The sequence below is a fragment of the Anopheles funestus genome, chromosome 3RL (assembly GCF_943734845.2).
Source record: "Anopheles funestus chromosome 3RL, idAnoFuneDA-416_04, whole genome shotgun sequence".
NCBI lineage: Eukaryota > Metazoa > Arthropoda > Insecta > Diptera > Culicidae > Anopheles > Anopheles funestus.
Window position 1 is genome coordinate 32442941 of NC_064599.1, and position 12283 is coordinate 32455223.

The window sequence follows — 12283 nt, forward strand, 5'->3', positions numbered from 1 at the left end:
AGCAGATTTTCCCGCTATTTCAAGCAGCGTGCGAGATTTGAAAATCAAAATAAGTTTTTGATTTTTTAATCGTTTGTTTTAATTTTTACAGTCGTGTGGGCTCTGTTTTGATGGTTTTTAATTAATGAAAAAGTGTAGAAGTGTTTTTAAATAGCCGCTGTTTTCGTGTTTAACTATTGTTTGTGTACGGATACGAAACGGATATGTAAATTTGAACCAACCACGTGCTTTTGCCCGCTTGCCTAGTGGGGTAGCACGTGTGAAGTATTCACGCAAATCCTTATGTTGGGAAAGTAATATTTCCTTTTCGTTCTGAGAGATGCTCAAGACTGTGGCTTAAATTACTCAAAAACAAATAATTAAATATTTATTATTTTTATATTTAATATTTTTATTCAAATACAAATAATTAATTCTCAATATGGGGAACACGGTTCAATAGAAATTCGTAACCAGACTTTGCTTGTTGTTGAGTTGTGCATATTCTCACCGGACGATATTAATAAATATCAATCCACAACACATCGCACAACACCTTGCTAAGTGACCATCGATTACTATCAAATTATGTTACACCCAAGAAGCTTCCTAATCTCCCTTAGTCTCCCCAATTCAAAATTTAGGCCACACTTACGATCAACATCGGATGGAAACATCTTTACCACCACATTATTCGATTGTGTTTGCAGGGGAAGGAAAAAAAAAGTACACCATTCCGCTAAATGCTCACGATTGATGATGTAGAACATTAAGTGCACCACATTGGTGCATGAAAAGCTGCTCACCGCTCAATTAGCATTCCATAGAACGACCAAACCTGAAGCCCAGTGCCGGCGCCTGCCCGCTATACAACGGCGAGCGAGAGACGAGCCAGACAGGCCGGAAAATTCTCTTCCCAAATAGTGCGCCAATGAGCGCACTAATCATCATCGAGGAAGGGATGCGCGATGCTGTCTGATGTTTGCTTTGATACAGACCCACCAAGGGCTCGTCCGTACCTGGGGCTGGTATGCTAGCATCAGTTAAGTGCAAACGGTCGAGGTGTTCAAACGCGCTCTACGGCACACTACGGCCCACGTGCCGTGCCACAAAACGGGTTTGAGCTCGAGCGATTTCAAACAATAATAATTGTACGTTAAATTGGGCTCATCGTAAAACCACACGGTGCTTGCGGGTAGTGCCTCGACGTTTTGCGTATCTATGATTGTGGTGGCTTGATAGTGGGGTAAACGCACTTGTCAGAACATGCTCGCGCAATCGCTGGAGCAGACGATGTTGTTTTGCCACAGGAAAAGTCACTCATGTAGAATCTAATCGTATTATGGTAGTGGCCGGAGTGTGCAGTGCATTTCCACGAGAGTCCTCGTTGCAGACTTTCCTCATCCCCTGCTTGGTTTGAAGGAAGTGAAATTAAAAATGAAGATTGAATAATAAGGCCCACCAAAACGGTACCTGAAGGAAGGAGTTGTTAGTGTTGGTGTGGGTGTGTGTGTGTGTGTTTGTGGGTGTCGGTGGGTGGTTTCCCCAAATGCAAAAGTGCATTGCAAAGTCGTGCAGCAATAGATGTCATCGAATGCCGAAAGCTATGTGAAAAGTGAAAAATGCGGCGACCACAACTACAACCGTTCCGCACAGCTGTAGGAAGCGTTATGCTACAGATCGTTGCACTGCTGGCGCTAATCTTGATAGTGGCACGCAACCCCGTCCGCTGTCTTCATTTGGAGGTGGAAAAAGTGAACCACTTACTGTTGGATAATGCAAAGGTGAGAAGAACTATGTTGCAGCTGGTTTTTTTTTGCATGGAAGATGCACTTTTTATCTCACTGATGAATTTTTTTCTAGTTTTACATAAAAATGTTGTAGTTTATTTTATATCGTTTAAAAATATTAAAAAAAACCCGCCCGATTGAGGAAGTCGTTGAAAATGGCGAGGTCAACCAAGGACTGGTAAAAGATTGGTACTTCAATCTTCATACTATGTAACCCTCGCAGATGGTTTCGGTAGCATTGAGCAGCAACTTGAGGAAGTCTTTATTTCCTTCCATTGTTTTGTCTCCGATTTAACGGAAGCTTCAAGTCTCATAGTTATTATTTGATTACTTCCTTGCCTGGTCGTTCCTTTGCTATGGGAAAGGTTTTTTTTAAATTATGGTAACTGACTTTGTAATCTGTTTACCTAAGTTACTTAGCATTGTCATGTCCTATCTTTGTGATTTATGACAAGAATCGATTTTGTTTCAATTGTATTTTATTCTACTAAAATTCTAGTTGAAGTTATAGCGATAAATAATTTAGTTACTGCTTAAAGAATAACATATTAAAACCAAATTAAAAATTGTACAAAATTGGTTTTTCCAACAACATTACCCAAAATTTCTTGATTTTGTTTATCAGTAATTTGAAACACGATTTGCAAGCACACAAAAAAATTTTTTTAACAAAATTTCTGTTTCGTGTTATAGGCAAAATACGTAATTTTTTTTAGTAAATTACCTTTTTTCAAACTTTAAACAAGTTCATTAAACAGCATTTAAATAACATTTCCAAAAATCAGCTCGTAATGGGATGGATTTTAGTTCCTTTTTTTCTTTTAGTTTGTATAGCCTTGAATTGCAATATATTTTGTAAATGAAATATAAGAGAATATAAGCAAACTTCTTTAATTTTCCCGCATTGTTTCGAAGAGTGACGCATTTAAAAATAATTTTCACGTACTCTTGAATGTGTATTCTTTCTCGTAAAAATATTGCAAATTAAACAATTGAAGAAGTTTTCAATAAAAAAAATCATGAAAAATAGACCAATTGATCGAGCTTTTAAGTGTATATCTCACCTTAATATAATTAGGATAAATCAATACCACAACAGTGTTCTTCTAAATGAAGGCAGCTTGAACCAAAAAAAAAACCTCTATATAATCGCTTGCAAGTTTGTTGCCCATGTATCAATCTAATATATAAGTTTTTTTGTTCTGCCCGCCTAACTGCAACATATTGAAAAGCTCCATTTCATATTGTCGCGCGTGTGAACGCCACGCCACCGGATTAAGCATCCTCTGATCATCGTACGCATCAGCATTTAGAACGACCACACCGCAAAACGGTCAGCATCGGTGGGTTTCATTGACCTGAATTCTAATTACACGCCGCTCGGTGTACCGGCCACGATTGTCACCGGCACGAAAGTTTACTCAACTCATTGGGCCATCAATAATCGGACCTAAACCGTTTGCGAATCGGCGCGTTGAACCGTTCACGGTGCGTTTGCCGTCGACGGTACATAATCGTTCACAATTATTTTACTCGAAAATTGTTTGTTTAGTTTGTGGTGGTTGTAAATTGTCACACTTATCACAGGTACGGTATGTACCTTTGTTGTGGCAAATCATTTCATTTTATCCCTAAACGAAACGGGTTAAACCCGGGTGTGTGTGCCATTCAACTCATCCCCTTTTTAGGGGTGGAAACATAATTTCGCTACGCTTCACACATAGGAAAAGAAATAGAAAAAAACACACAAACACAACTGCTTGTTCTGGCCGATGAGATACAATTTAAATTTTTGGCACTTGCCACTCGCGAGAACAAATAAGAACAGCAGAAACTCCCCCGAAAAAAAACAATAGTTACGGGATTTGTATAATTTGAATGTCAAAAGGCACCAAACCCAAGGTGGAAGGTCTATGTTTTTTTTTTGCTGTTGTTACACTTTCTCGTACACATTTGGGTCGGTTCTAGTGAAGGTGATTCTTGGTTGGTTTTTTGAATGTTAATGCATGCTTTTGTTTCGAAACCAACCGAAAATGGTGGATGTGAACTTGAAAATGGGGTATTTTAGTTAACATTTTCTGAACATTTCCCTTCACATGTTTGGTGTGGTTTCACAATCCACTGATATTAAAATACATTTCACGCTAAAAATTTAAATTAATTTGCAGTTTTGCAAAGTAAACACGATTACTTACCCTTATCGGGTTTCACCTCATTATTGAAGATATGTGTTGGGTGTTTTCTTGCAACCGTGAAATCTCCAGCAAACCTTGGTACCGGCGAAGCATAGCATAAGTGATCGTAAAAAGTGAAATTGTTTGCCAATGTTTGGCACCATTAGTTTTTATCGTAACGTGGTATTGTCTGGTTTTTCTCTCTCTCTTTCTCTCTCTCTCTCAAATCTGTTGCAAACACGTCACAATAGATTTAACTTTTTCAAGACGCGAAACAACCATTACGCGCTTTATATTTGATTTATCACGATACTTCAATCTGCCAACCGGTGTGAATCCGGCGTGTTTGCACGAGTGGCAAATGCCTAATGTAAATCTTGCTGCATTGACCACCAAACCAACAAAACTTGTCTAAATTTTATCTCACCAAAATGCATCACACTGGAACACCCATCGGATGGGGGATGTGATCTTCTTTTTTTAAGTTTTATCTTCAGCTTAATTACCAACGAACATTCGCACCCTTAACCCAGTGTTTTCCCCGCAAGGTACCCCGCGCTAAAGCGCAAAAAAGGGATTTACGCAACCTGGCACTATAAAAACCGCCCAAAAACGCAGTCTTTCGAAAGAACGAAGCGACGAACCTCTTAAGAGATGGTATCGCGCTGCAAAAGAGCAAGACAGAGAGAGAGAGAGAAAGGGAGAGGAAAAATCAGCTGATGCTGTCCCCCTGTGTACTGTGGCGTGTGCTAAATGGTGTGACCGGGCCACCATACCGTAAACGCTAAAACACAAAACGTACCAAAAAAAAAAAAACTAAAACCGACCAGTTGGCAACATCTTCACTATTTGAATGTGCTCATCATCACCACCCGTGAATGGTTGGCTACTTACATCAGAAGTCGAATAAAAGAAGTCGAACAAATAAACCAGAAAAAAAAACAATCTCTAACTAATTACTTTAGTTTCTCACAAAACATGCTGCTGATGCCCTAATGAAAGCGAAACCCCCATTAAAAAGTGGGTCCTATTTCTGTACACGATGTGACATTGAAGTGCACATCGCTTCCTTTGGGGGTTTTTTTTAGTAGAGGAGTACTTTTTTGGAGGAGGTACGATCTTTCTAGACGATCGTACGCAAAAAGAATGCAATTATATATGTGTTTATTGGTTCACTGATTTTTCCACCAGTTTCCGTGTGTTTGCACTACATTTTCCAACTCGAACAAGAAAAAAAAAGTACAGAACGGACCAGCTACATAAAAGCCGGTGGACCCGTTTCGGTGTACCACCGTGTGGCGTCAACCGTAACCGCAAGCGCGTGATGCTAGATGACCGATGATCGCAGTAATGATTTGTAATGGTTACATCGTGTGCAGGTCACGATAGCACATCGGTCTAAAATCGTGCTTTACGCATAATGTGTTGTTACTCTTTCTATTATTTCTAAAAAAACCAAACCAAACAAGAACAGGAAAGAAAATTCATCCCGGTTGTAGGTGGAAATGGTGGAAATGCGTTCATTCGTAACGCAAAATCCAGCAAAAGCGAAATTGTAACAGATATGCTTTTTTTTACTTTTACCTACGACAAAACTACTACAAAACAGTACTCTAGCACATGTACACAGCCTACGGCTCAACATACTATAATTTATGTGCGGTTCTCACTGCACACAGTGTCTGTTCCCATTGCGCATTGCGTGCTGATGAGCAGTTGAATCGGGCCCGGTGGATCATCTTTCTTATTTAAATTTTCATTATCACCTACCGAACAGTGAAGCTGATCATTCCAGTGAGGTTGATCATTCCAGTTTCGAGAGACACAACCGTTTACAGCTGGCAAAGATAATTATGGCCAGGTATTTACGGGGGGTTTTATAGTGCTTTTTGTTTTGTACCGAGTCACCTCGTCAAACCTTTTTGGCAAGATTTATGACCATGAGCTGACCTAGAAGAGAATTTAGACCTAGAATAGCATAAAACGTGGGGGATTTGAATTTGTTTGAATGAATGAAAATACCCATGTAGAACCATTTTCTTCCGGGTTTAGTTTATGAGCCAACCCCTCTATGGGTGGGGTATAGTTTCTCCCTGTTTTGGATGACCTTTACAAATTAGATGCCGACGATTTTACTTTTCATCTGGTGGTCTAGGCTTATTTAGGCCGATGGTAGAAGCTTAATTCAAGGCACACCTTTTGTCACCTTGCTTTGTGCGATGAATTTATAGTTCTTGATTAATGCTAATGTTTTAATTGAAAGATGTGGACATTTGAATGTGGTACATGTACTTGAGAAGTTTCGCTTTAAGATAAATGACACTGTTTGCAAACTGGAGGCGGCTTTTTTATTTAAAACAGCCTAAAAATTAAACAATTTGTTGTAGAGTGTAACTGCTGTTATACATTGTACATGGAGGTTAAAACAAATATATTCTTCGACTTCAAGTTTCGGTAAAGAATTATGCGAGAATTACTTAAATTTATTTCAAAAAGCAGTTTTTATTAATTCTTTTTTTCATTTCTGAAGAGTTTTTCATTCCTTAGCATTTCAAGAGAGCTAAGGAATGATCTTCTTCTTTTTCGTGCTTTTTTTCTTTGCTTCAACCTGACTGAACGATCTACTAGAAGATATCAGATAAGAGTTTACTAGATCTATGGTGATCATGTAACCAGATATTCCGGACCTTATTAGGAGGACCAGATCGCTGATGTACGATTTCTCAAGATTGGATATTAGAACGCCCCTTAACCTCAATATACCACTAGAGCTGTAGAGTTGAGGAGTACAGTGATATTTGCTACCCATCACATGGTCTTTTAAAAGGTTTAAACTTAAGGTTTCTATTGGCTCAAAAGTCAGAAGTAGAAATGTTCAGAACAACTGAAATAACAGTATACTACCAGTGCATCAGAGATGAAGATCACCGCTTCCAGCATCAAATGAATCGAGTTATTAAATCAACTAATGAAAATACTCTCCACAAAATGAAATACTGGAGCACAAGCCTTGGAACCTGGCTCTGACGTGAAGAGAATGTCCTTCGTCTGTTACTGGAACATTACAATAAAGCAACAGCTTTTACAGAATAGCAACTATTTGCTGTTGTAATGTTGTAACATGGGGAAAAAAAGAATTAAATTAAATTAACGATCCATTTCAATCTCTGAGATATGGCGTGAAGACGTACCATCGACGAAACAGATATAGGAGAAAGGCCATATGCTAATGCTAACATCTCTCAGGTCTCAGGTTCGCACTCACCCTAACCTCCATAGCCAATAGACCATTGCACAATGCACATTCATCAAACGGCACACAATGCATCCGGCCCAAAGAAGGAAAAGAAATGTCCTAACCATTCTTTCAAGGTACAGACCACGCTCGCGCGGGCCGTTTTCTTCTTTTCTCCAACATTCCGCAATAAACTTTCTTCCATCAGCATCCGTCCGCCGGAATGTTTGGCACGGTGACGGTTGGTGTGGTTTTCTCATGGGCCCAAAACAGTGGCGCTGTAAAATATGCCGCAAATATGCAACTAAGCGGCAAACGATACTCATTAGACACTAGGCGGAATGGATCGCGATACGTTCAGCAAAAGGGAGTTTTGGGGTGGCTCCCTGTAAGGGAGTCATTGTTTGTTAATGTGTGTATTGCATGAATTTTAACCTACAAATTGGCCGATCGTTGCCGTTTCTGTCTGTTCTTTTGTTGCAGATCGATGAAAGGAATTTGCATAATTTTCTCGAGGAACATGAACAACTGCTGCTGTTTGGTGATCGCAGCACTGGTAAGTATGATACATGGTACATTCGGATACATGGGTTGTCACGATTGCAACAGTTCGCGTCGTGTGGCGAATCTTTAGCCACGAATGGAGTTGTGATCGTATTGACACACCTTCCGGTGCTAGACGGCATGTATCTTAGACAACTTCATGAGATGTGTGTGTGTGGATATGTGAATTCCAAAGTGCTCAAAATGTTACATCAAAAAAAGAATCTCATTCAAAAAATCCATCTGTCCCGAGTTCAAGTTCATGCCTATTGAGCAAACGCTTGTCGAAGTGCTCGTGTCGAAGTGCTCCATAACCCGTACTACACCGGTCGATAAATCGTTTGATACGCATTTGGAAACCATGTTTCCACCAAAGCACCATTGTTCCCTACATTTCAATGATTCGCAAATTGTTTTGCAGATGATTTCAAGATTGTTAACGTGCGGCAAAGAAAACGTGAAAGCAGGTCAACGCCAGGCAGTGGTATTCTGCAGTTCAACATTAGCAACGGTCCCGGTAAGTGTCATCGCACTTTTAATTATGGTTCACAGAGGTGCAATAAAATGTATCCCATTCTCCAACACGTTACAGAGGACAACTTTTCGCTGCGATTGCAAAAGTCTGATATATTAATAGACGATTCGTTTGCTTTCATCGAAAGCTACGACAACTCGACCCAACTGTTAGATGATTCGTATGATCGTGTGCTAAAGTATCGCGATTGCTTCTACCGCAATGAACGGGCGGCATTCGATCTTTGCGAGGGAAGCATACGTGGTTTGATACGCAACAATGAGGGTGATATCGTTATACATCCACTGCCGGCAAGATTCGGAACCGGAGCACATGTCATTTTAAATAGGAATAAAACACACACCGGTGGAAGCGATGATGATGCGCACAGTACGAACATTATGTTCGAACCCGAGATGACTGAGCCTACCCGTAGGCCACCCTTATTGTACCGACAAAATCTACCACGACCCAAACGTCACGTTAGCTCAAACCACAACACCAAGGTACCGGATGTGCTGCACATCGAGACGGCAATCTTTATCGATAAGGATTTGTATCGGCATATGTCGAAAAATTATCCCAAAAATACTGAAGCACATCTGATACGCTTCGTGCTGGCAATGATCAATGGTGTGCAGCTGCTGTACAATCACCCTTCGTTGGGTCACCCGATCAACTTTATTCTCAAGCGGCTAGAAATCCTGCACAACGATCCAAAGGATCTGCGCCGATCGAGTGATATCGATATCTATCTGAACAGTTTCTGTGGCTGGCAGCGTAAAATGAATCCAATATCCGATGCCGATCCGGTACATTTTGACCATGCGGTCATACTTACCGGGTTGGATCTGTTTGTAGTGAGCAAGAATGGTAAGGTGAGCAATCAGGTTGTTGGTCTCGCACCAGTCGCCGGCATGTGTACGATCACTTCAAGCTGTACGATCAATGAAGGAAAGCACTTCGAGAGTGTTTTCGTCGTGTCGCATGAAATTGGCCACAAGTAAGTTGTTGTTTTTAAGCGCTTTTGTGACACGATCTACAATGATGGGTTCCCTTGATTTTTAGTCTGGGAATGCGGCACGACACATCGGACAATAATTGCGATCCTAGTCTGTACATAATGTCGCCAACGTTGGGCAGTGGTAAGATAACGTGGTCATCCTGCAGCCGGAACTATTTGAACACGTTTCTAAAGTAAGTTTGGAGTGTCTTTTTTCGTTGATCTACACAAACATTCATACTTCCTCTCTACGTCCAGAACTACACAAGCTACCTGTCTGTTCGATCGGGGCCACTACGGATCGTCACTCGATCACACCGGTGAGGGGAAATTACCTGGAGAGCGTTTTGATGCCGATCAACAGTGTCTGTTAAAGTACGGCAAAGACAGTACACGCTCCAAGTCGCAAGATTTGGCAGACATCTGCCGAGATTTGCACTGCCAGCGCGATCGTTACACGTGGACATCACATCCCGCCCTAGAGGGAACAAGCTGTGGAAAGTTAATGGTAAATATGTTTACTTCTTATCTTTTATACACAATCCCATAAAAAGAAACACCTTCATTTATCACTTTGCAGTGGTGTAGAAGTGGAATTTGTGTTTCGAAAATTCCGGGGCTTACCATACATTCAACCGGAAAGCATATAACCGCTTTTAAGACGATCGACAAGAAAACGTTTCTTGAGGGACTTAAATTTGCTAGCCTGCGGCAGGACATATCACGCACATTGAACACGATACCGACCTGGGATTCGTGGAGCGAACCGACCGAATGTGTTTCAGGTTGCTTGTATGGTGATTCCGGTCGATTGAAGGAAGGTAGTACCGGATTGCGGCAGTTTACTAGAAAATGTCTCGACAAACGGTATGGAACTCCCACAGAGAACAAATTGTTTTCGTAGTTTGTTCTAAGAAACTTTAATTTCCCAACATGTTTCGTTACAGTAAAAATTGTTCCGGATTTAGCCGTAAATATGAGACGTGTATCGCCAAACAGGTACGTTTCCATGGTGGATTTATGAAAACCTTAATCTTTGCCCACTAACCTTTCCCGTCCATTGCAGTGCTACAACATTGCACGAACAACGATAATGGAGTTTTCCAACCAAATTTGTGACCGTGCAAAGGAGTTCGATTCCGACATTATTGGGTACGGGTTGCAGAAGGTTGCAGAAGATCCGGAAGATTCTTGCAAAGTATTTTGCGAAACTAAAACTGGCATACCGAAGACAAAGAGTTGGATCTATCCGGATGGTACCGCGTGCAAGGTACAGAATGGTGACTTTGACGATGCGTACTACTGCGTTAGTGGTCGATGTGAAAAGTTTAGCTGCAATAATACCTCCAACAATTACTATCGTATCGATGGAACACTCTGCACGGAAGTGTACCAGTACACGGAACGAAGTGGTAACAGTATTCACCAGGAGAATGGTCGAGACTATAAAAGCTTACCGTTGAATCATAACGCTTATACGATCGATCGCAAATCGGAAAGTTCTACTATTAGAACAGGTGTGTTTTAGTAGCTTCTAACCCTGAAGGTAGTGGCCCAATTCTTGATGCAATGGTTTATATTTCTTTAGCATTAAGCAACTACACTGCACGAAAGCCTTCGGTGGACGCGGAAAGCTACAACAGCAAGGTGGATCACACGTACAACCAATGGCGTGAACGACCGTCCGAACTCAACAGGTTGTCCGAGTTGCAAGGACGCAAGCATAACTGGGAGGTGAAATCGGGCTGTCATTTTAGCTGTATGGAACGTGGCAAGGGTGTACAAATTGTGTCCTCCGCCGGCGGAACCAACACCAACATTCAGCTCTGTACTGCCAACACGATTGTTAGTGTCCTCATTATAGTGTCCTTATTATGTCCATAAGCTCCCAACTTTTTCAGGGTGAATTTCATTTCCACCTTTTTTTCCACCGGCAGGCTTGCGATAAGGTGCTATCAACGTACGAGTTTGCAACACAGCTGTGCAAACGATATCAGCAGAAGGTGTCGGGTTTGTCTGGTATCGGCATGCAAATTGCACCGAGCGTTGAGGATCCGGATCGAAGCTGTCGGGTTGCGTGTCAGGACACTTTCATCAGGCATCGGTTCTACCTCGTTAATGGAGAGCAAGGTCACTTCCCATTTGGGACGCGATGCAACCATAATGAATCGAACCGTTATTGCATCAATGGCAAATGTTTGGCAAGTATTTTCACTCTCCCTGATTTGTATCAAATGATACTCGAAACAAGTGTGGAATGAATAAGTATTATATTCTAAATTTTTTGCGTTTTGTAGCATTTTGGGAATGATGATACGCCCGTTAATGAGTCATACAATGCGCTACCGAACGTTCGTATTAAACGATCCACCAGTAGAACGAAACGACATTTCGAATACTTCACCCCAATCAACATTACCGAACGGATAAGCCAAGAGTTTTTGGAACATTTAATTGCCAACATCGACTTTGCCCGGGACGCCAGTGACAACAGTAACGTAGACTGAGTTTAATGTGGCTATTGTGTGTTTGAGAAAAACTTACTAATTTTCTATCTCTTTTAATTTTAGATGCCGTCTTGGAAGAACACATTGACCTAAAAAATCCAGTCTATGTTGATCCGTAAAAAACTAAAGCAAAATGGCGTACGTGATAGTAATAGCGGGTGCATCTACACACATGATTGGAGCGACAACATGTATGGAACTGTTTATTTATTGTCCAAAAACTTTTGTAATGTAATTTACATCGTGAATTATACCCGAAATAAAACGTCTACGTTTCAGTAAAATTAAGGCAGTACATATAAAAGATGTTCCCGATTACGAAACCTTTCGTTCCCTTTCTACCTCGTATGTAAAGAAAAGAAATCGATTTCAAGGGGGTTGCGTCTCGGTTCGCAATGCATGGAAGAGGAGTAGTAAAAAATGACTATCCATGTTGCTTAACGACCTTTTGGTGTTTCTTTAGTAACAATGTACAACAGTAAGTTATCAAAACCGAAAAATTGCGATTTTTGATTGTGAGCTTTCCAGTGGTTGTGAT

General features: G+C 40.9%; 1 protein-coding gene across 2 annotated transcripts; it reads left to right on the plus strand.

Annotated features, from left to right (window-relative positions):
- Positions 1 to 979: 979 nt before the first annotated feature.
- On the plus strand, positions 980 to 12068 carry LOC125770933 (A disintegrin and metalloproteinase with thrombospondin motifs adt-1). Of its 2 annotated transcripts, XM_049441025.1 has the most exons (13): positions 980 to 1763; positions 7662 to 7734; positions 8143 to 8238; positions 8314 to 9238; positions 9304 to 9432; positions 9497 to 9746; positions 9819 to 10105; positions 10186 to 10237; positions 10305 to 10755; positions 10827 to 11083; positions 11176 to 11439; positions 11536 to 11731; positions 11809 to 12068. In XM_049441025.1, the coding sequence occupies exons 1-13, from the start codon at positions 1602 to 1604 to the stop codon at positions 11862 to 11864; spliced, it is 3198 nt and encodes a 1065-aa protein (XP_049296982.1). In that variant the 5' UTR covers positions 980 to 1601; the 3' UTR covers positions 11865 to 12068. The 2 variants fall into 2 exon arrangements, with proteins under 2 accessions (XP_049296982.1, XP_049296981.1); XM_049441024.1 differs by having other exon boundaries at positions 8143 to 9238.
- The last annotated feature ends 215 nt before the right edge of the window (positions 12069 to 12283 follow it).